This window comes from Colobus angolensis, unplaced genomic scaffold, assembly GCF_000951035.1.
Source record: "Colobus angolensis palliatus isolate OR3802 unplaced genomic scaffold, Cang.pa_1.0 Scaffold95, whole genome shotgun sequence".
Classification (NCBI taxonomy): Eukaryota; Metazoa; Chordata; class Mammalia; order Primates; family Cercopithecidae; genus Colobus; species Colobus angolensis.
The window spans coordinates 5,325,326-5,347,953 of NW_012123487.1; the positions used below are offsets into that span (position 1 = coordinate 5,325,326).

General features: G+C 39.5%; 1 protein-coding gene across 1 annotated transcript in view; it reads left to right on the forward strand.

Annotated features, from left to right (window-relative positions):
• FN1 (fibronectin 1) overlaps nucleotides 1-22,394 on the forward strand; it is a 75,259-nt gene extending 52,865 nt beyond the window's left edge. The window contains exons 32-46 of the mRNA XM_011932358.1: nucleotides 728-841; nucleotides 1,989-2,258; nucleotides 3,732-3,919; nucleotides 4,791-4,878; nucleotides 6,661-6,837; nucleotides 7,626-7,715; nucleotides 7,951-8,130; nucleotides 9,610-9,699; nucleotides 10,635-11,101; nucleotides 12,548-12,686; nucleotides 14,984-15,148; nucleotides 17,392-17,517; nucleotides 18,037-18,143; nucleotides 21,181-21,291; nucleotides 21,629-22,394. Coding sequence (XP_011787748.1) covers nucleotides 728-841; nucleotides 1,989-2,258; nucleotides 3,732-3,919; nucleotides 4,791-4,878; nucleotides 6,661-6,837; nucleotides 7,626-7,715; nucleotides 7,951-8,130; nucleotides 9,610-9,699; nucleotides 10,635-11,101; nucleotides 12,548-12,686; nucleotides 14,984-15,148; nucleotides 17,392-17,517; nucleotides 18,037-18,143; nucleotides 21,181-21,291; nucleotides 21,629-21,700 — 2,384 coding nt within the window. The 3' untranslated portion in view covers nucleotides 21,701-22,394. The remainder of the gene's footprint in view (nucleotides 1-727; nucleotides 842-1,988; nucleotides 2,259-3,731; nucleotides 3,920-4,790; nucleotides 4,879-6,660; nucleotides 6,838-7,625; nucleotides 7,716-7,950; nucleotides 8,131-9,609; nucleotides 9,700-10,634; nucleotides 11,102-12,547; nucleotides 12,687-14,983; nucleotides 15,149-17,391; nucleotides 17,518-18,036; nucleotides 18,144-21,180; nucleotides 21,292-21,628) is intronic.
• The last annotated feature ends 234 nt before the right edge of the window (nucleotides 22,395-22,628 follow it).

Consider the following 22,628-nt stretch of genomic DNA (forward strand, 5'->3'; position numbering starts at 1 on the left):
CACCACTGCACTCCAGCCTGGGAGACAGAGTGAGAGACTCCATCTCAGGAAAAAAAAGAATAATCTGCATCTCATATACAACAGGATAGATGGGGTAGCATCTAATATTCTTTTTTATGTAAATGGCTACCTTGTTGTGAGTACTATGTAATTCTTGTCCTATGTCATCATTTTCCCCATTCATGAATTCAGGGCTCAAGATCGTTATCAACCCTCTTCACAGTAGAAGTCTTAAGTGCATTTCTGTTTTAACATGGATAGTTCTATTTAGTGATATGGACATCTTAAATATCTCAATTCACCCTTCTGGTTTTGTTTATCATTCACACTAAAAAGAGATATATGGCCTGAGTTTTTCAGATCCTTTTAGCTATGTTGTCTTTGTTTTTAAATAGAATATTTGTGAAATTAGGATCTTAAGGCAATTTATTAAAGTCAAGTTAATTTTCATTTTTTCTGAGAGCAGTATCACTAATTGTTGGGGGCATCATATTAAGTTTTAGAATTTATCCTTGAGTGTGACTTCACTCCCATATGGTAATTTGTATTAGCAATGAACAGGTTTGTCCAAGAGGAAATCAAAGTCTGACTCCTCCATATTTTTGTTACAATTCTGCAAATAAAAATTCTAGGCCACCATATGTTCACTACCAAACTCTAGAAGCCACCTGGAGGACTTTACAGTGGATGACGTGGGTATCGTATTTGCTTTTCACTCCCTTTGCAGATCAAACAGAAATGACTATTGAAGGCTTGCAGCCCACAGTGGAGTATGTGGTTAGTGTCTATGCTCAGAATCCAAGCGGAGAGAGTCAGCCTCTGGTTCAGACTGCAGTAACCAGTACGTAACCACTGCTTGGTTTCCATTTTCAAAGTCAAATTTTGTTCTTGGGTGTCTGAATGCCCGCCACATGTCTTTTGCAATTACACATAGGGAAAGTCAACTTGTTGGTTAGTTTATGTCTTGAGCTGAGCCCTTTACGAACATCTTTTTTCCTTCTCGGTGCCAAGCAAGGAATTTACAGAGAAAGAAGTTGTGAAACTACCATAGTTAGTTGCTGTGCTTTGAATTTCTTTTGCTCAAATGGCCTCAGCGAAATCTTATTTGCCTATAGCAAATCTACAAAAAATTTTCCTAGACCGTCTTTTCTACAACTGGATGGTAAAGTTGATTGAAGTGTGCCTCATGTAGCTGTCATGTTTGGGGCATTTGAAGGACTATGGCTGGACCAGAGTGTAATATAAATGCTTAATAGAGATGAGAAAAGGAGAGTGTAAGAACAATTATAGGGCCGGGCGCAGTGGCTCATGCCTGTAATCCAGCATTTTGGGAGGCCGAGGCAGGAGGGTCACGAGGTCAGGAGTTCAAGACCAGCCTGACCAACATGGTGAAACCCCGTCTCTACTAAAAATACAAAAATTAGCCAGGTGTGGTGGCACACGCTTGTAATCCCAGCTACTCAGGAGGCTGAGGCAGGATAATTGCTTGGACCCAGGAGGCAGAAGCTGCAGTGAGCCGAGATCATGCCACTACACCCCAGCCTGGATGATAGAGTGAGACTCCATCTCAAAAAAAAAAAAAAAAAAAAAAAAAAAAACAATTATAACAATTTGAATCTGACGTTGCAAATCAGCTTTACCACTTCCAAGGTATAGAAAATATAGGTCTATGAGACTAACATCACATTGTAAAATCAAATGGTAGTAGAATATCTTTAAATTAATATAAATACATTGCCATTGTGGGGACATTTTGCAGGGTATCTGCTTATCTCACATACACCTATGTTTTAATAAGTGATGCAACATTGCATATTTTCTAAACCAAGAAAGATTAAGCAAGTGTTTAAGTGATTTTCCATTTGATAGTGCGTTAATTGGACTTCGTCAAAGAAAATGGTATCTGCAAAACTGCTTTGCATGTTATAAAAATGCTTATTTCACAACTTGCTTTTCACATAACCTCTTACCATTAATTTGCCTAACAGACATTGATCGCCCTAAAGGACTGGCATTCACTGATGTGGATGTCGATTCCATCAAAATTGCTTGGGAAAGCCCACAGGGGCAAGTTTCCAGGTACAGGGTGACCTACTCGAGCCCTGAGGATGGAATCCATGAGCTATTCCCTGCACCTGATGGTGAAGAAGACACTGCAGAGCTGCAAGGCCTCAGACCGGGTTCTGAGTACACAGTCAGTGTGGTTGCCTTGCACGATGATATGGAGAGCCAGCCCCTGATTGGAACCCAGTCCACAGGTATATGGTTAATTGCACCACCAGGTGCCCATGGGAGCAGCGGCTTTATGCCCTGCTGAATGAATTATACTTCATTGGGCTATTGATTCCCGTGTAAGGGTGAAAAAAATTATTAGGAAAGATCCTCTTTAAAGAGGAATGGTGAGAAACAATAAAACTGAGGTGATATTTAAGTAAACAAGTCTGATAAAAAGAAATTTTGGAGTATCTTGGCTTATAAACAAGACCATAAAACAAGACATTTGAAGAGGATACTAAAATTGTGGATTATTTCCTAAGCTCTGATTCCCTCACTATGTATAAAGGAAAGAAGTTTGGCATCATACAGCTTACTTATAAAAAGGAATCCAAACTGGGGCATTTCATAGCAGCATGATTCTGAGCACACATGGGTAAGACCTTTCTTCTCTGGTTAGATGTCATGTGCTGGTGTATAATTAGCTTAAATGATTGTGATTCAGACACATAGGAAACAATCAATAGGGCAATTGCTTTCCATAATACTTTATCTCTTGTGCTTTATTTCTGAAGCAGAGTAGAATGCTAAAGATGTATCCTAGTGACAGCATAAACCCTAGAGGTGACAGTCTGTATTATTGCTTTTCGCTTCTCTTTTCTGCTTCTGTTGGGAGCCAATTTTCTTCTTATGCCGCATTACAGAGAGAACATCAAATTTAGCAGCCATATCTCTCATAGGGTCCAAATAAAGAGACAATAAAAACATTACTCTCTCTTTTTTGGATGGAATACTGTGTGAAATGGTTATCCATACAAAGATACTTTACGTAGAAAAAAGGAGGCCGGGCGCAGTGGCTCACACATGTAATCCCAGAGCTTTGGGAGGCCAAGGTGGGAGCCTTGCTTGAGGCCAGGAGTTCGTGATCAGCCTGGGCAATGAAGTGAGACCCTGTCTCTACAAAAAATATAAAAAAATTAGCCAGGTGTGGTGACACATGCCTGTAGTCCCAGCTACTCAAGAAGGTGAGGTAGAGGATCACTTGAGCCTACGAGTTCAAGGCTGCAATGAGCTATGACAGCTCCACTGCACTGCAGCCTGGATGACAGAGCGAGACCCTGTTTCTAAATTAATTAAAAATTTTAAGAAAAAAAAAGGGCTACTGCTTATTTTTCCATACAAAGGGAAAATAAATCATAATGGTCAATAAGTCAATATAACTTTTTTTTTTTAAGGGAAAGCAAAAAAACTTCTAAAACCTAAAATCTCTTAGAGTTCTGGCATTTACCCAAATGTTTTCAGTGATTCTGAGAAATGGTGGATATAAAACACATTTCTCAGCAAACACTTTCTTCATTTTGCATCCCTTATTGTACTTTCTCATACTGAATCTTTGCTTGACCAGGGAACCCACCTAACTCAACAAGAACAATCCATTCTACTTCTTGGAACCCACTTTATGTTCCTTTTTCCCCATTTCCTACAAGATAACCTCTAACCATTGACAATCCCGACAGCTATTCCTGCACCAACTGACCTGAAGTTCACTCAGGTCACACCAACGAGCCTGAGCGCCCAGTGGACACCACCCAATGTTCAGCTCACTGGATATCGAGTGCGGGTGACCCCCAAGGAGAAGACCGGACCAATGAAAGAAATCAACCTTGCTCCTGACAGCTCATCCGTGGTTGTATCAGGACTTATGGTAAGATGTGACCTTTATTCATTGGAATAAAGACGGAAACCATCTCTAACACAGTTTCTAAGGTGGTGAAAATATAATGTCATAATAAATCTAACTATTCTTTTCCTCTGCATCAAATAATCTTATTGTAACTTTCTTTCAACAGAATTCCTTTATGTTGACCTAAGTTTTCCAGGTAACCATTGGGACAGAATTTTATAAATAGCTTTGGATTTTGTTCAGCTCTTTTGGATGTATTGTGCTTATTTTAAAAGGTTGTGGGGGACAATTTACATACCCACTGGTTGAATGAATAAATCAACTTAGTTATGCATTTTCTGAGCTCTGTTATCTTGGTAAAGAATATTTTACAGTTTGTACCAGTTTACCTTGACCCTACCTCATTAAAACATTTTAAAAACCTTCCAGACATACATGCAGAAAACTGCTAGGAACCTAGGGGATTGATGTACCTCTTAACGTAAGGTCAATTTCAGGGGAAACTACAGAAAGAGTACTCAGAGACAAAATGGAACATTCTTTTTGCCTCTCTATGATAAAGAAAAAATTATGATTTGCACCTGTCAGATCATAAAAAAGAAAAATATGCTAATACTCACTTTCCTCATTTTTTTTACCAGCTTAGTTTAAGTATGTAATCTATGGCTTACTTAAGCTTAACTGCTAAGAGCAATTTAAAATTGATAAATTAAATACGTTGATCACCTGCACTGTAGGAATGAAATTAATCAAGGAATTTACAAGGTTGTGAGTTTTGCTAGTTTGTTTATTTTTTATTTTCTAACCATTGTATTTACCTAATGCTGTAGTGAAACTCCCTGGGTTTCAGTTCATGACACTGCTAACACTCACCATGCCCTTATTTCTCTAGGTGGCCACCAAATATGAAGTGAGTGTCTATGCTCTTAAGGACACTTTGACAAGCAGACCAGCTCAGGGAGTTGTCACCACTCTAGAGAGTAAGCAATAAAATCTCTTCATATCGACAAACCTTCTGTATAGACCAAAATTAAAGAATGGTAAATCAGCAGGGTTCAGTGGCCCATGCCTAAAATCCTAGCACTTTGGGAAGCTGAGGTGGGAGCATCACTTGAGGCCAGGAGTTTCAGACCAACCTGGGCAACATAGCAAGGCCCTGTCTCTTAAAATAAATAAATAAAATAAATAAATAAATGCTTTTTTAGATATATATGTTAAAAGTGGAATGAGTCCTAATTTGAAAATCGATTTGTCTCTTTGATGCATGACTGTCATCTTTTATACTCCTTCAGAAAGGGGTCTACTGACCCATAAAATGGAATCACTTCATAAGGTTATAATGTTGATGTTATGGACTAGGACTGACATCTTGTTTATGCTCTACTTGTTAGAATTTGTTTTCATAGAGCTAAGCATGGGGAGACCCCACTGGCTTCTGCTATATCTTAACAATGCACATGAGGCCATTCTTGCATTACTATAAAGAAATACCTAAGATTGGGTAATTTTTTTTTTTTTTTTTGAGATGGAGTCTCGCTCTGTCACCCAGGCTGGAGTGCAGTGGCCAGATCTCAGCTCACTGCAAGCTCCGCCTCCCGGGTTCACACCATTCTCCTGCCTCAGCCTCCCGAGTAGCTGGGACTACAGGCGCCCACTACCTCGCCCGGCTAGTTTTTTGTAGTTTTTAGTAGAGATGGGGTTTCACCGTGTTAGCCAGGATAGTCTCGATCTCCTGACCTCGTGATCCACCCGTCTCGGCCTCCCAAAGTGCTGGGATTACAGGCTTGAGCCACCGCGCCCAGCTGAGACTGGGTAATTTCTAAAGAAAAGAGGCTTAACTGGCTCACAGGCCTGCAGGCTTTACAGGAAGCATGGTGCTGGTATCTTGGCTTCTAGGGAGGCCTTGGGAAGCTTGCAATCATGGTGGAAGGCCAAGGGGGAGCAGGCACATCACATGGCTGTGGCAAAAGCAAGATCGAGAGAGAGAGAGGGAGTTGTGGGGGAGGACTCCACACATTGAAATGACCCAATCTCTTGAGAACTCACTGTCATAAAGAAAGCACCAAGCCACAAGAGATGTGCCCCCATGATCCAAACACCTCTCACCAGGCCCCACCACCAGCACTGGGGATTACAACTCAACAGAGATTTGGACAGGAACAAATATCCAAATTATATCACAGCACAGTAACCACTGGACCAAAATCAGGCTTAGATTCTAGTCTTCTATTATATCAATAACTTGATATATGCCTTTTCAAAAGTCATGTAAAGTGTCAAAGTTTCATCATTTATAAAAGAAGGATGGCATTTTACCTATTGAGAGAAAAGACAAAATACTTGCAGTAATATTAGACACACACACACTCTCACACACACATACACACATACACACACATATAATTGTTAGCTGGCCATGTTATAACTCCTACCACACATATTTTTACATTATAATGCATTAATAATTTTAATATTTATTGAAATATTTGTAGATACTAAAAAGCTAGCCCTAGGAACCACTGGTAGTAACTATAAAGGTTTTCAGTTCTTCAAAATAAAATGTATGAGAGGTAGATTTTTCGTATTTTCTAATTGCAGTTGACCTTTCTGTCTGAATGCCAAAGGAGATAATCTACACATTACTAGTTATATATTTTTTGAAATGGATGAATTTGATATATACCAAGGAAACATTTTAAAATACCAAAACTTTACAAGGATGAGCCAAGCAGGCACTAATCTCTAGCTATGCTCCTGTGCAGATGTCAGCCCACCAAGAAGGGCTCGTGTGACAGATGCTACTGAGACCACCATCACCATTAGCTGGAGAACCAAGACTGAGACGATCACTGGCTTCCAAGTCGATGCTGTTCCAGCCAACGGCCAGACTCCAATCCAGAGAACCATCAAGCCAGATGTCAGAAGCTACACCATCACAGGTCAGGGAACTCATTGTGCTAACCACATTTGTTAAAAAATATCCACAATGTAAAGTGACTTATTAATTGCTCTAAGACTGACACTGATAAAATTTATTTTCAGTGTTATCATAACCCAGTTTTAGAACGTTCTTTTCATGCTATGATCAGAAATTGTTTTGTCTTTTGAATGCCTGATTTTGTGTAATATTTGTCATGGAAATGGCGTAAGTTTCATTCAACAAGTTTGATCTTTCATCATTGTGCCCTTTCTTATTTAAAAAATTATAACACAAAGTTTAGAACTAAAAGAAATAAAAAACAGTGACATATAGATCTTAGCATTAGTATAGATTAAAAAGCATAGTTAATATAAAAGTAAATGATACTACTTAATAAAGGTCAAAGTTGTAACCAAAGAATATTCAATATCTGAGGTCTTTTTCAGTTTTTTAAAATTGTGATTCCAAGGCTCAGCTATTGATCATCTAATTACTATAAAGAGAAAACCTCAATAAATGGCTGCGCCTCATTCTGCAATGAACGTTGCCTCTTCCAATATAGCATTTTTGCATTCCAGAATTTACTTTAGCCAGTGTCCTTATCTGCATCAGTGATTCACTTTCAAGATACATTTCTTGTTAACAGTTACATCCATACCATGCTCTACTTTACTGTTCAAATGTGGACCACTTTGATAGTCTATATAAATATGGGCTGATAGAGGAACCTAGAAAAACTGCAGGCGAGCTTAAGAATTCTCCTAGTAAAGCAAGAACTGGTAAAAATCATCTCTTCTCAAATTCCAGGTTTACAACCAGGCACTGACTACAAGATCTACCTGTACACCTTGAACGACAATGCCCGGAGCTCCCCTGTGGTCATTGACGCCTCCACTGGTAACTATGCCTTCTACTGAGGAAATACCACTGACTTGTATGCAGTCAGTCTCATGAACTCAAAAAACAAATGTGAGGTGGATATTTTTGTATTATAGATTCCCGAGGATCCTGTTTCCGGTTTACAGTATTCTCGGATTCTTTTAAGTGTGTTTAGAAGGGCTGGGGAGAAAAGTGTGGGAGTAATTTTCTTGGTTATTTGCCTTCTTAGAGACTTAATTTTGTTTTCTTTCAGCCATTGATGCACCATCCAACCTGCGTTTCCTGGCCACCACACCCAATTCCTTGCTGGTATCGTGGCAGCCGCCACGTGCCAGGATCACCGGCTACATCATCAAGTATGAGAAGCCTGGGTCTTCTCCCAGAGAAGTGGTCCCTCGGCCCCGCCCTGGTGTCACAGAGGCTACTATTACTGGTATTTCTGCTTCCATGCTGTCATTTTCCTTCTTACTACCTAGGACACATGAAGTCCTTAGCAAACTCTCGCTGTGTCTTTGATACTGTGTCAGGAGAATGCAAAACCCTGTTCCTGATAACCTCAAAAAGCATACTCTGTGTAGGAGTGATACAGCTCAATACATCCCAGAAGGCATGAGTGAAGGAAAATGCAATTTCAAGACTGTCCTAAATGGCATGACTAGACTCATGTTTTCCTTTTGTTGCAAGTTTGCCAGATACCTGTCAATTCAGTTCTGGAGAAAGATATTTTTCAAAGCAAACTAGCTGATAGTGATTCTGTCATTACACTCAGCTCTCTATAGATATGGCAATCTTGCAGGACTTGCCAGAGCAGCACCTGCCATTGACCTTGCTGACCACTATCACAGGATAGGTCTTGAGGCAGAGCAATGCCAACCACCCACATTGGAAAGAATGCCTGGAATGGCGAATAAGAGTTGGTTACCTTGGTGGGAAAGACTATAAGTCTCTAGTATTATTTTTGCCCAAGAGATGAAATTTTTAAACTATTATGTGTATTAGCCTGTTTTCACACTGCTATAAAGAGGTTTAATTGACTCACATTTCCGCATGGCTGAGGAGGCCTCAGAAAATGTACAATCATGGTGGAAGGGAAAGCAGGTATGTCTTACATGGCAGCAGGAGAGAGAAGCACACAGGAGGAACTTCCAGATACTTACAAAACTGTCAGATCTTGTGAGAACTCACTATCATGAGAACAGCCTGGGGGAACGACCCCCATGAACCAATCACCTCCTCTCCTCAGTACATGGGGACGACAATTCCAGATGAGACCTGGATGCGGACACAGAGCCAAACCCTGTCAGTCTGTATAGAGTATCACCTAGACTTTAAAATCCCCATGGAACATACAGACATTAGAAGGACACACTGCCTTTTTAGAACTGGGGAGAACAGGAAAATAGCAGCAGATATGAGAGGAATTGAACTAGACACTTCCCACAGAGGCTGCACAAAGATTGGCCAATCTCTCCCACTTGCCTTGAGTTTCACTTTTCATTGATCTGCCACTGAGGACCACTTGGTTATTAGGCCTAAGTAGATTCATGTATATAATCTGCAGGACTCTCTTCCAAATTGACATTCCAGTGGTGGTATATGATGCTGATAGATTTTCTTAAATTCAAAAAGGCAAATAAGACCACATGGTAAAAGAATACCCTGGAAAAGGTACCCAAAAAGTGTCTATTCAGGTGTCAGATATGACAGTCAGACAAGTAATTTGCAATGTGAACTTTATATGCAGGATATTTAGGTGTTTATGGAGGAAAAGTGAAGTCGATTTTACCTTCAAGAGGCCAACAGCCAGCTGGAGAGGAAGTGCCTCCTCCCAGTAGCATCTGCTGGTGAGACCGACTTCCACTTGACTAGCTGAGCCCATTGACATAATGTGATGGTTCTATTCTCCCTTCAGGCCTGGAACCGGGAACCGAATATACAATTTATGTCATTGCCCTGAAGAATAACCAGAAGAGCGAGCCCCTGATTGGAAGGAAAAAGACAGGTAAGAGTACCTTGCAGGTAACAAGGAGAAAGTTAGGACAAAACTAATAACAGATGAGCAATCTTGCAATATGAAAAGGTTCTCCATGTTTTGATGTATTTCTTGTGATTTTTTTTCTAACAGCATAGTGTATATATCGTATTCTGTAATAGTAGGAATAATTTAACATGCACTGCAGAGTTTGGTTTTATTTTTTTTCTTTACTACAGCCACTCAATATAAAGCCTTGTTATTCGCCTTTTAAAAATTCAAACAAGATCCTAAAATGTAAAACCAAGTTGCTATCATTGCTCTTCTTTTATACCTTCTGTTGAATTTTAAAATGTTTCCTTTTTTAAAGGAGGAAGAGAAACCTCTCACATTTATCTTTATTTATTATTTGGTTTCTACAACTTAGAGCTAAATAATGTCTTGCTTTTGCACCCAGTTTTAATTTCAAGAAAATGCTGTCATGATAGGAAAATTTTAAAAATGAATGTGTGTTTTATCTATTTTTACCATTTCAAACCATGAAAAACTGTTGAGCCAAACCTCTGTAATTCTCATACTTAAGACACTGATATGATTAGTCTGGATTCTACTTCTTACAACTTGCTTCTCAAATTTAAAAAAGAAAGAAAGAGAATGCACATTTCAGTTCGATTAGGTTTAATTTGAGCAGAGGCAGCTTCTAAGGGGCCCAGCGGTTTAAAGTTGTGTGTATGATAAATTCATACTAACACTTTTTTCTTTCTAAACTATAAAGAAACCTTTGAGAAAAATCCTAAAGATTTCTTTCTGGAAAAAGTGTTTCGTGATCTCAGAACTGCTCATTTTCTGAGGGCTTTTATCACATTGGTGAACATTCATTGTTGCCTGAATAGATTATTATTATTGCTGCTGCTTCTTGGAGCTTAATCCGCTTTGCTTTTTTGGCTCTAACCTCTCTTGGCTAGACGAGCTTCCCCAACTGGTAACCCTTCCACACCCCAATCTTCATGGACCAGAGATCTTGGATGTTCCTTCCACAGTTCAAAAGACCCCTTTCATCACCCACCCTGGGTATGACACTGGAAATGGTATTCAGCTTCCTGGCACTTCTGGTCAGCAACCCACTGTTGGGCAACAAATGATCTTTGAGGAACATGGTTTTAGGCGGACCACACCTCCCACAACAGCCACCCCCATAAGGCATAGGCCAAGACCATACCCGCCGAATGTAGGTGAGGAGATTCAAATTGGTCACATCCCCAGGGAAGATGTAGACTATCACCTCTACCCACATGGGCCGGGACTCAATCCAAATGCCTCTACAGGACAAGAAGCTCTCTCTCAGACAACCATCTCATGGGCCCCATTCCAGGACACTTCTGAGTACATCATTTCATGTCATCCTGTTGGCACTGATGAAGAGCCCTTACAGGTAATTAATTTTTCTCTTCACTTCTCATGGAGCAGCACAGAAAGGAGTAAGTTAGGTAACTGAAGTGACCAGCCCTCGGATAAAAAGTGGCTTCATGGCTGGGTGCAGTGGCTCACGCCTGTAATCCCAGCATTTTGGGAGGCCAAGGCAGGTGGATCACTTGAGGTCAGGAGTTCAAGACTAGCCTGGCCAACGTGGTGAAAACCCGTCTTTTGAAGAAAAAAAAGTGGCTTTCCTTCTAGAACCTCTTAGAGGATGGCACATTTAAGCCTTTTTTTTTTTTTTAAATCCCAACATGGCTCTACTTTGGAGGATATACCAGAGAGACACTAGTTTTTATTTTATAGAGAAAATGAAACTATTTCTATTATTCTCACATATTTGAGGTTCCTTTTTGAGTAAGGACAAAGAGATGATTCTAGAAAAGAAAGAAAAACATTCTACCTGAATTTCCATTTGTGTGTAGCAGTCTACAACACTACCTTTACGATTTGTCCTTGAAGAACCCCACTACCTACAATATGTCTATAGAAAAAAAACAGGCTAAGCTGTGCATAGCAGCTGATAAGTGACTGATTCTCTAAAATGTACATTCTTTGTGTTGACAGTATCAATTTTTTTTTCCCCCTGAGACAAAGTCTTGCTCTGTTGCCCAGGCTGGAGTGCAGTGGCATGATCTTGGCTCACTGCAACCTCTACCTCCCTGGTTCAAGCGATTCTCCTCCCTCAGCCTCCCAAATAGCTGGGATTCAGGCACGTGCCACCACACGCAGCTAATTTTTGTATTTTTAGTAGAGACGGGGTTTCACGATGTTGGCCAGGATGGTGTCAATCTCCTGACCTCGTAATCCACCCACCTTGGCCTCCCAAAGTACTGGGACTACAAGCATGAGCCACCCACTGCATCCGGCCCACTGACAGTATCAATTTTTATTATGTTGTTATTTTTAGAAAGTGGTAGAATTTAAAAACTGACAACACTGTAGGAAATTTATGAGCTTAGAAACACAGGTTTGAGGATTTGCCCAACTGTTTTAAGGACTCCACACTGGGGTCAGATATCTCCTGGAGTAGCATGACTGTCTCCCATATAGTGCAGTGTCCAGGTTTTATTTGAAGCAAACATGGCCAGGGCTTCCAGAGGGCTTATGCAGACCTGCAACTGAAGCAAAATCAAGGGCAGGCCGTCTCTAGTATGGTCGAGGGCTTCTGCTAACTACGGAGCACATAGGTAGATTGTTGGCAGGAAAATCGGGCAGGAATGATAGCCCCTATCCTTGTTCCATTTCTCTCCTCAGCTGGTTAGGACCACTATACCCTCCTTTTTTTTTGCTTTTTGTCTTCCTTTGCTTTGTTTAAACAGTGAGGGTTATTGGTAAGAGGAGAGCCCATGTCATTCCTCACTATAACGTTTTCTCTCTGCTTTGGATGTACCGATAATTGCAGTTCAGGGTTCCTGGAACTTCTACCAGTGCTACTCTGACAGGCCTCACCAGAGGTGCCACCTACAACATCGTAGTGGAGGCACTGAAAGACCAGCAGAGGCATAAGGTTCGGGAAGAGGTTGTTACCGTGGGCAACTCCGGTATGTAAACACGTATTATTTAGACACAGGCTCCCCTCTGCTCCACACCAGAGATGGGCTTTTCTGTTGACTGTACCTTTGTTGCCATTGTCTTTTTATCTTTGGGAAATAATGCAACACATCAACATGAAATAAATGAGCAAGTTTGTATTAAATTAATCTCTCCCTCACCTCCTGCCATATCCTGTTGTCTTCACAAAATGCATACGTAATTGACAGACTGTTAAATGGTGATATGACTATAGATCTGGAAGAGACTTCAAATATTATTTAGTACAACACTCTGAGTCCTTACTTGTGAGTATCTGAGTTGATATAGGGCACAGGTTTCCTGATGTCTTTCCCCAGACCCTCTGCATCTCACCATGCTGCTGTCCTCTTGAGTGATTCTTAAATACTGAAACAATGACCTATAAAGAAAATACCCCTTCTGCAGACATGGGGACAGTTGGCTTTTGCTCCTGATATAAAATGCTACCAATATTGTGCATTTCTGTCTGCAAAGAATGTTATTCCAATGTTAATTCATTTTTCCAATGTTATTTCCATTTTTTCCAACGTTATTTCCATTTTCTTTCTAACTATATAGGTCAAAAGCTTCTATAGAGGTTAAAAGATCATTGACTCTTCTCTGTAGCACCTGGGAAATCCTTTTAAATCAATAGTGTGCCACCTGGCTGCTCAATTTGAAGCAGCTGAAGATTCACCAAGGCACATGAGATAGGGGATAATCAAAACCGTGAATCCCGAATCTTCCAACAGGAGGGTTCTCTACTCCACACCAACAGAGAGTGCTAAGTCCTGTTTTTGCCAAGTGACAGATTTTATTCCTAAGGCCAGTTGCTTAATTTTAGCCTCTTCCCTCATCTGATAGAAGACTGTGCTACTTTACATGTATAAATTCCTGTGAATTAAGCAATTGAGCATTTGGCGGGAGAGAGGATGGGAGGAGATTAATTTGTGTTTGTTGTATTACATATCCACAGTAATGCTTATCTTTGCCTTTGGTGATTTTACTAGCAGAATGCCACGTGAACAGAATTTTCAAGAGCAAAAAGGTCTTTGTGCTTTTCTAAGTCATTAAAAAAAAAAAAAAAAGATTCCATCTCTTTAACTTTAGTTAGGATGGAATTTTAACTCCTGGCTCTTTTGAGTATAGAAACCCCTAGGAACAATTTAAGTTCCTTCAATTTTTCTTTTAAACTCCTTATTCCCAGCAGCAGTATTCTACATTCCAACCAGGTTCTCCCAGCTTTGAGACGTCTCAGACTTACTAGCTCTCCAAAACACTATTTTCTTCAAGGGTGATGCCTTTTAAAAATTAGGCACTTCAAATATCTACTGCTTTTGAGCTGTTGAGTTTTGCACTGTAAAAAGAAAAATACACAGTGGGACTTTAAGTCAAAGTAAATTAGTTTATTTAATTTTTAGGGAATAATTTGAAGCATGCTTTGTTTGCATAGATTTTTTTTAAAATAAGCTTTTCCAAATCATAAAGAGGTAAGATCTTAGGTAACATGAAGACACTCCCTTACTCATTCCGAAATCATCTGTATTCCAAGGGCTTTTTCTAATTTGGAACCGTTGACCTCACTGATAAAGCGGTCTCACCACTATAATAACAGTGTCCAAAATCTAGGTTTTCTGCACTATTACACAAAAATTACAATAATAAAAGTGAAAATTACATTATAATGGTATATTAAAATGCTAAGACTTTTGCATTATAAGCAAAAGACAACTTTAATAGTTATTCTTTATTTAGTGAACACTTTCTAAGTCTTGGAAAAGGGTCAATGTTTTGAATTCATGACCTTATACAATCTTCACAAGATTCCCCAGGAGGTATAGATATTTTTATTATTCTCCTAGTATTGCAGATGAGGGAAGCAAGGCAGAGCAATGTTAAATAGCTAGCCCAAGGTCACTCAGGTACCAGTGGAGAGGCATTGCTAGTCTTTGCATCCCACTAAAGTTCTCAACTAGCTTAAACTGCCTCAAGATCTGTTCCATGTTCTATAAAGTAGTTTTAGCAGAAATGGCAATTATTTTAGAAACAGAGGGAAAAATAAAAGATGGGCTTCTTGTCAGATGCCTGTGACAGGTGTCCACTGACTACATCTAAGCATGGTTTTTTAGAGCAGTTAATGCCTTGATAGAACAGATGAATGCCTCTTAATCCTCCTAGAATTTTTGTTTTGGATTAAGTCATTGTATACAGTCATTCAGTTTTTTTCTTATGGTCCAAATCGATTAACAAGATGTCTCTTTTTGCTTTTTCCTCCTTTTCTTCATAGTCAATGAAGGCTTGAACCAACCTACGGATGACTCATGCTTTGACCCCTACACGGTTTCCCATTACGCCGTTGGAGATGAGTGGGAACGAATGTCTGAATCAGGCTTTAAACTGTTGTGCCACTGCTTAGGCTTTGGAAGTGGTCATTTCAGATGTGATTCATCTAGTGAGTAGTTGCTTTGTCCATCCACTTGCGTGTTCGTCTCCTCAGTTCCATGCATGCACTCATGTGCCAAGGAAGCATGTTTGGAAGACACAGGTTCTTCCAAACATGAAGCAAACAAGGGAATACTGTTTGACTCGAAGTAATATTTTGCATCATAGAAAAATGATGGGAAATTTTACTTGGTGGACATTGCTTCATTTCAACGGTTGTATGCCAACACAACCATTAATTAAACATAAGGTTATGGTGCTAATTTGATTTTTGAAATTTTCTGTGAAAACAAATCGATAAAGTTAAAGACTTTTGGAACCAGGTCTAATTAAGAGTATTAGAAACACAGAAAAACTTCAAATCTCTTTTAATCTTTAGTGTTGAGTGAAATCAGAGGTGAACATTTAGACTCAAAAACACTGTCTCCTTCAGCATAAACCAAACGTGCACATATCATAGTACACATGCACACACTTTTGCCTCACACACATAGCCCAGGTAGCTTGAATGTTGCTAGAAGTATAAAAGAAAAAACAGATAATCTGCTTTTAGATCATTAAAAATCAACTTGAATTGATAAATGTTTGATTTTCAAATTCTAATAGGTTTTAATTTTTCAAACTTTTTAAGTTAAAATGTGCCTAGGAAATCTCTATTATGCTTTGAGATTTAGGATTAGAATTTATAAACCTTTCATTTATTATTTGTGTTTAGGAGATGTGATTATTATTGACAATTGGTTCATTTTTATAGATGTTGACCATTATACCTATAAATAAGCCACCTATAGACATACAGAAATCATATCCCATGGGATTGGAATATAGGACTTGGTAAAAAAGGATTTTCAAAGTATTTTACTTAGCTTGTATACTTGAAATCATTTAATCCAGACTGAAATTTTAGAGCCAGCTAATGTTTTCAATATAGACTTCCATATTTGACCATCTGAAAATGAAAAACAGTAAAAACATCATATGCTGTTTAGGAGTTGGAAATTTTAATATTTGACTTCAAGTAGGTGGTTTTTAACTCCTGAAATCAAACTGCATTTAAGTTTGTACGTTTATTACCTGTTTAAGCACTTAGGTGCAATTGTGGGAGCAGAGCTGTCAAGTTCATTTATGTGACTCTTTGGCTAAACTTACATAATCTTTGTTTTGATGTCATAGTTGTCTAATTATTTTACTTTGTAACTTAAGGCAGGCTGAATTCTTGATAAAATGGAAGAAGCAGTATATTGTTATATAAGCTTCTGAGGTGTGTTTTGTTGTATAAGCCCTGGAGGTTAAAAAGTTATCTCTTATGTATAGTAGTTAAAGACATATAACTGTGACTTTTAGATATTCCACAGAACCAGTCTTATTTGATGTGGATAATAACCAATAATTTAGCATTTTGTTTGTTTTTGTTTTATCCAGGTTCTTTTTTTCCCACTCTTCCCATGTACCTGAAACAGGTGGTGGCATGTAGAGATCAGCTGATCCTTGTTTTATGGTTAATTGAACTATTTTGTATACAGGGTTTCTGCAAATTCAAAAGTGATTTTTCATCTAGGATCTATTCCTAACAGTCTACTCCAATCCCACTTTAGTTTTCCACAATTTTAAATTGTGGAATTCAAATGAAAGTCATTTCATTTGACTATTCTTATGTCATGATTGTGGCAGAATAAATTGGATCTTAAAATGCCCTAGAAAATGGTAAATGATAAAAAAATAATATTTTAAAAGTCAACCAAAGAAATGGCCCATTGGACAGACATGGTGGCTCACACCTGTAATCGCAGCACTTTGGGAGGCTGAGGTGGGCGGATCACCTGAGCTCAGGAGTTTGAGACCAGCCTACCCAACATGGTAAAACCCCATCTCTACTAAAAATACAAAAAAAAAAAAAAAAAAAATTAGCATGGTGGGGTGTGCCTGTAATCCTAGCTACTCAGGAGGCTAAGGCAGGAGAAGTGCATGAACCAGGAGATGGAGGTTGCAGAGAGCCAAGATTGCACCGCTTCATTACAGCCTGGGTGACAGAGCAAGACTTTGTCTCAAAAAAAAATATATATATATATATATATAAATTAAATAAATAAAAAAATAAAATAAAATGGCCCATTATAGGGGTTTTTATCTTTAACTTGCTCTTTCTTCCAGATCATGGTTCTGAAGACTCTGTGACACGTTCCAGTTCACCCACTGTCTTGTGAGTCAGAATATACAAATAACTTTTTGGTCCAACTTTCCCCACCCCTACAGGATGGTGCCATGACAATGGTGTGAACTACAAGATTGGAGAGAAGTGGGACCGTCAGGGAGAAAATGGCCAGATGATGAGCTGCACGTGTCTTGGGAACGGAAAAGGAGAATTCAAGTGTGACCCTCGTACGTCATCACAGATCATTTTTAGTTGCCTTATTAAGCGTTCCCACTTCATTATCAGGCTGTAACTCTCATTCACAGAAATGATCGGAGACTTTAGGTCTCCTTGAAGAGTGAACAGTGGGTTTCTTAGCCTTTTGATTTGGGAAAGTGAAGACAAGCTTCAAAAATGAGTCATGATTTAATGTTATTACAGGACACTTTAGCACTTTTCCAACCTGAGTATTTTGACCATTATCTGCAGTAAAATGCTAGAAAGCCGCTTTATTAGTCTGTAGATCCAACTTGTAAAATATGATTTCCATCTTCCCATTGGAGCCTTTCCAGTATATTAAATCTAATTTTTGGAAATGCCACCCTAAGATCTGTATAGCAGTACTTCTCTTATGGATGATTCACATAAATATGTGGAATTTGCACTGTGATGATACAAATTTAGGACAGAAATAGAACCCACCCCTAGATCAAGTCTGCAGTATTCTTCTCAGCTTACACGTGCATCTGTCTTGTGTCTATATGCAGATGAGGCAACGTGTTATGATGATGGGAAGACGTACCACGTAGGAGAACAGTGGCAGAAGGAATATCTCGGTGCCATTTGCTCCTGCACATGCTTTGGAGGCCAGCGGGTAAGATGAGATGTGCCAGGCTCCCTACAAGTTAGCTAAGATAAAGGGTGGGCTCCTGCGAGGATGTGTCATACACACAGGAGGGGCAGAGACCCTTCAGAAGTATTAAAATACCACGTTTCTTGCTGGCATACAGCTACTGACACAGAGCTCTAGAGTACCTCTCTGTCTACCTTACATGCCATTCATTACTATTACTATTTCTAGTAATAGTAATTTCTAGTAATAGAAAGAATGAATGGCATGAATTACTATTTCTAGTAATAGAAAGAATGAATGGCATGAATTACTATTTCTAGTAATAGAAAGAATGAATGGCATGAATTACTATTTCTAGCAATAGAAAGAATGAATGGCATGAATTACTATTTCTAGTAATAGAAAGAATGAATGGCATGAATTACTATTTCTAGCAATAGAAAGAATGAATGGCATGTAGAGTACCACAAACATGAGTCCCGAGTCGTTCTTAATAGCAATACCTGTCGTTTATACTATGCTAGAATCATTTTCCTAAGCTCCCTGGCATCTCAGAGATATCATTTACACTGAAAAAAAGTGAAGCAGAGATACTAGTCAAATTAATCAGTGGTGAACAGAATGTGTTTCATTTCAGCCAGTTCTCCCCATCCTGGGCAGCCTGAGACCCTCCCCTCCCCTGCTACTCTCAGGCTGCTTCTATTTTTCAGCAACTGAAGTGTTAAGTGCAGTGTAGCTCTAGGCCTCCAGCTCCATTCTGATGGACTGGTGTCCCCATGGCAACGTTGTTAAATATTGTGAATAATATCTCAGATGTAAGAAAATGCCACTTCTTTCACCCTCTCTCTTGATTCAGAACAGATCCGTGATATAGGTCTAGCACCGTGCTACGTAATATAGGAAAAACAGAGGAAATGGGAAATGGTCTTGGCTCTTAATGATATAGTTGAAGATGTTAAATTAGCATACATTTCGAAGTCAAGCTAATTAAGTTCTAAGTGGGTCTGACAAATACAGTTCTGGGTAGGCTGGAATTAGCAAGAAAGAGAAGCATGAACTGACTGAGGTTTACGATGCCTAAGGTTTAGTTGAGAGGGTAGAAAGCAGAGAGACAGCAAGCACACCCCCTGGGATCGAAAGGAGCTGGCCCAGGTGGGCTTTGGTGAGCCAACCCTCTGCCTGCTGTCTTCTGGTAAGAAATTAGATGGGAAGAAGTGGCTTATGGAGGGCCTCGGCAGCCCATTCTTTAAGCCAGTACTTCTCAACCATTTCTAAAATATGCCCAGTATAACAAAAAATAATATGCCTTTCTCTAATATGATTTGAAATTTCAAAACGAAATGATGCGTAACTCAAATGAAAGCAAATGGAACGTGACAGCTCTTTGTTTTCAATGAAGACGTGCCCTCCCAGCAACTCCCCAAATCCTGGTAGGTGAGGGGCGTGCTTCACACTAGAGGGTGAGACTCACTGGTTAATGCATTTGGCATTAACCAATTCCAGGTATCCAAGATGCAAAGAAACATGATGGAAAATAGTCTTTGGGAAAATTAATCTTTAGGAAAATTAATCTGAGCAAGGGCGTTCAGGGGCCTGTCTTGACCCCACCAGGGGCAGCCCATGGAAACTACTCTGATCTTGTTTCACCCCCAGTGATTACATGGGGAGGGAGGTGCTCCCAATTCTGGAGGAGAATTGGAGACTGGAATTTAGATTGAATTCAGTATCTCTCTCTCTCTCTCCCATTAACACTGATAACGACTGTGATCGTATGATCTTAGAATTCAGTCATTCTGGAATAAAAATGTGTGATGGAGAGTGAATTTGCTGGGAAGTTGATTTTGGTCTCACTTCAGCATCTTCTCATTATTTATGCACATGAAACCTTTCATGTGTGAGGCTTATTCTATTCTCAAGTAAAGTGCTAAATGAAACATTTAAGACAGGAGTGGAAACTGTTACTTTCTCCTACAAAAGTAAGATTCAATGACTCCGTAAGGAGACAGTCACTGGTATTGTGTTAGGTATTGAGAGGCATATGCGCTTACACAGAGAAGTATGTCCAAAATATTTAAATTCTCATATAAAAAAGAAAGTGATTGTATTATTTAGGGCTGCGTTTTAGTGGTAAGAAAAAAGTCCGACTCAAGTTAAGCAAAAAGGCCCACAGAATGGAAAAGTCCCAGGACCCACCAGCTTCAGGGGCTGCTCCAGCAATGGTGCCTGGAGTCCCTCTTGCTGCTCCTGCCTTCCCATGCACTGGCGCCATGCTTCAGAGGGGTCTCTGCAGATGGTGTCATTGATGACTGACCTCCATGAGCTCCAGTTTTACCCCCTCCCAGCTTAAGAACAGTAGTAAAAGAGAACATGTATGTCCTCCCATTTCCAGCAAAAACCTCAGGGAGGAGTCTCACTGGCTCAGCTTGGTCCCGTTTCCATCTCCCATGCCATCTCTGGCCGGACAAAAGGCTACCATGTCTCTGCCTAGGGAAGTTTAGGCAGTGAGTGGCAAAGTGGTGCATTAGGAAGAACACGGCCCGGGTCACCCCACCTCCTGGGCGGCAGCCCCAACTCCACCAGTGGTCCACTGTATGACTGCCCTGCTCCCTCTAAGCAAAGTCACTCCTCTCCTCTGGGTCTCTGTTTCCTTACCTATAAAATGAGAATGTTTGTTCATGTGATCTCAAGTCCCTTTTAAAATCGCTAGGATTCTATGAAAACCTTTTCCATCATCTGGTGCAGAGAACTTGTTGAGGAAGTTGGGATTGGAATGAGCCTCAGCAGATAGGTAAGGTTTGAATAGGAAGAGAAGAGAGGACATTTCAGGGGAAAAGAAACAACACAGAGAGACAGATACAGGTATAAGATATGGTAATAAGCCAAAATGTATTCTAAGAATTATAAATGCATGAAATCATCATCAAAGTTTCCTTAGTGATTAACTGCTTATATTTGGCCAGTGCATAAGCTGTGAAATTTTTCTTTAACTCAAACACTAAATTACGATGTCCTCAGGTTATCATAAACCCCACTTGACTTCATGCCTCTACTCTCTCAGGGCTGGCGCTGTGACAACTGCCGCAGACCTGGGGGTGAACCCAGTCCCGAAGGCACTACTGGTCAGTCCTACAACCAGTATTCTCAGAGATACCATCAGAGAACAAACACTGTAAGTGCATTAGCGCCACGAGTGTGTTCCCTCATACTAGACAGTCCTTTCTACAGGTATCTTTCTTCAGAATGAACCAAATATTTTAATTTTTTAAAAAAAACTCATAAATGACTTAAGTGAAACACTGTATTCCATAATATAGTTTAAGTTATAATTTATTTAACTCTTGAACATCTCCTATTGCCCAGTATGCTGCTAGGTTCTTGAAACTAGGAAGAAATATTATCCTATTTATAAGCAGCTGTCATGAGTCCCCACCTCCCCGCATTTTTTTTTTTCTGTACACTTTACAGTATTTGCCACTAATTTTTTTTTTTCCTTCTTTTTTTAACAGAATGTTAATTGCCCAATTGAGTGCTTCATGCCTTTAGATGTACAGGCTGACAGAGAAGATTCCCGAGAGTAAATCTTTCCAACCCAGAGGAACAAGCATGTCTCTCTGCCAAGATCCATCTAAACTGGAGTGATGTTAGCAGACCCATCTTAGAGTTATTGTTTCTTTCTTAAGCCCTTTGCTCTGGAGGAAGTGCTCCAGCTTCAGCTCAACTCACAGCTTCTCCAAGCATCACCCTGGAAGTGTCCTGAGAGTTTTCTCGTAAATGAGGGCTGCACATTGCCTGTTCTGCTTCCAAGTATTCAATACCGCTCAGTATTTTAAATGAAGTGATTCTAACTTGTGATTTGGTTTGGGATCAATAGGAAAGCATGCAGCCAACCAAGATGCAACATGTATTGAAATGATATGACCAAAATTTTAAGTAGGAAAGTCACCCAAACACTTCTGCTTTCACTTAAGTTTCTGGCCCGCGATACTGTAGGAACAAGCATGACCTTGTTACTGTGATATTTTAAATATCCACAGTACTCACTTTTTCCAAATGATCCTAGTAATTGCCTAGAAACATCTTTCTCTTACCTGTTATTTATCAATTTTTCCCAGTATTTTTATATGGAAAAAATTGTATTGAAAACACTTAGTATGCAGTTGATAAGAGGAATTTGGTATAACTATGGTTGGTGATTATTTTTTATACTGTATGTGCCAAAGCTTTACTACTGTGGAAAGACAACTGTTTTAATAAAAGATTTACATTCCACAATGTGAAGTTCATCTATTTAACATAAGACACTTTGGGGGGAAATAATTCTTGTCAGTGTTCTTTTTCAATTCAGCAAACATTTGAAAATCTATGATGTGCAAGTCTCTTTAATTGTTGATTTCAGTACAAGATTTTCTAAGTCAGTTGCTACAAAAACTGATTCGTTTTTGTCACTTCATCTCTGCACTAATGGAGACAGCTTTATACTTTCTGCTTTAATAAGTTTAAGTGGAC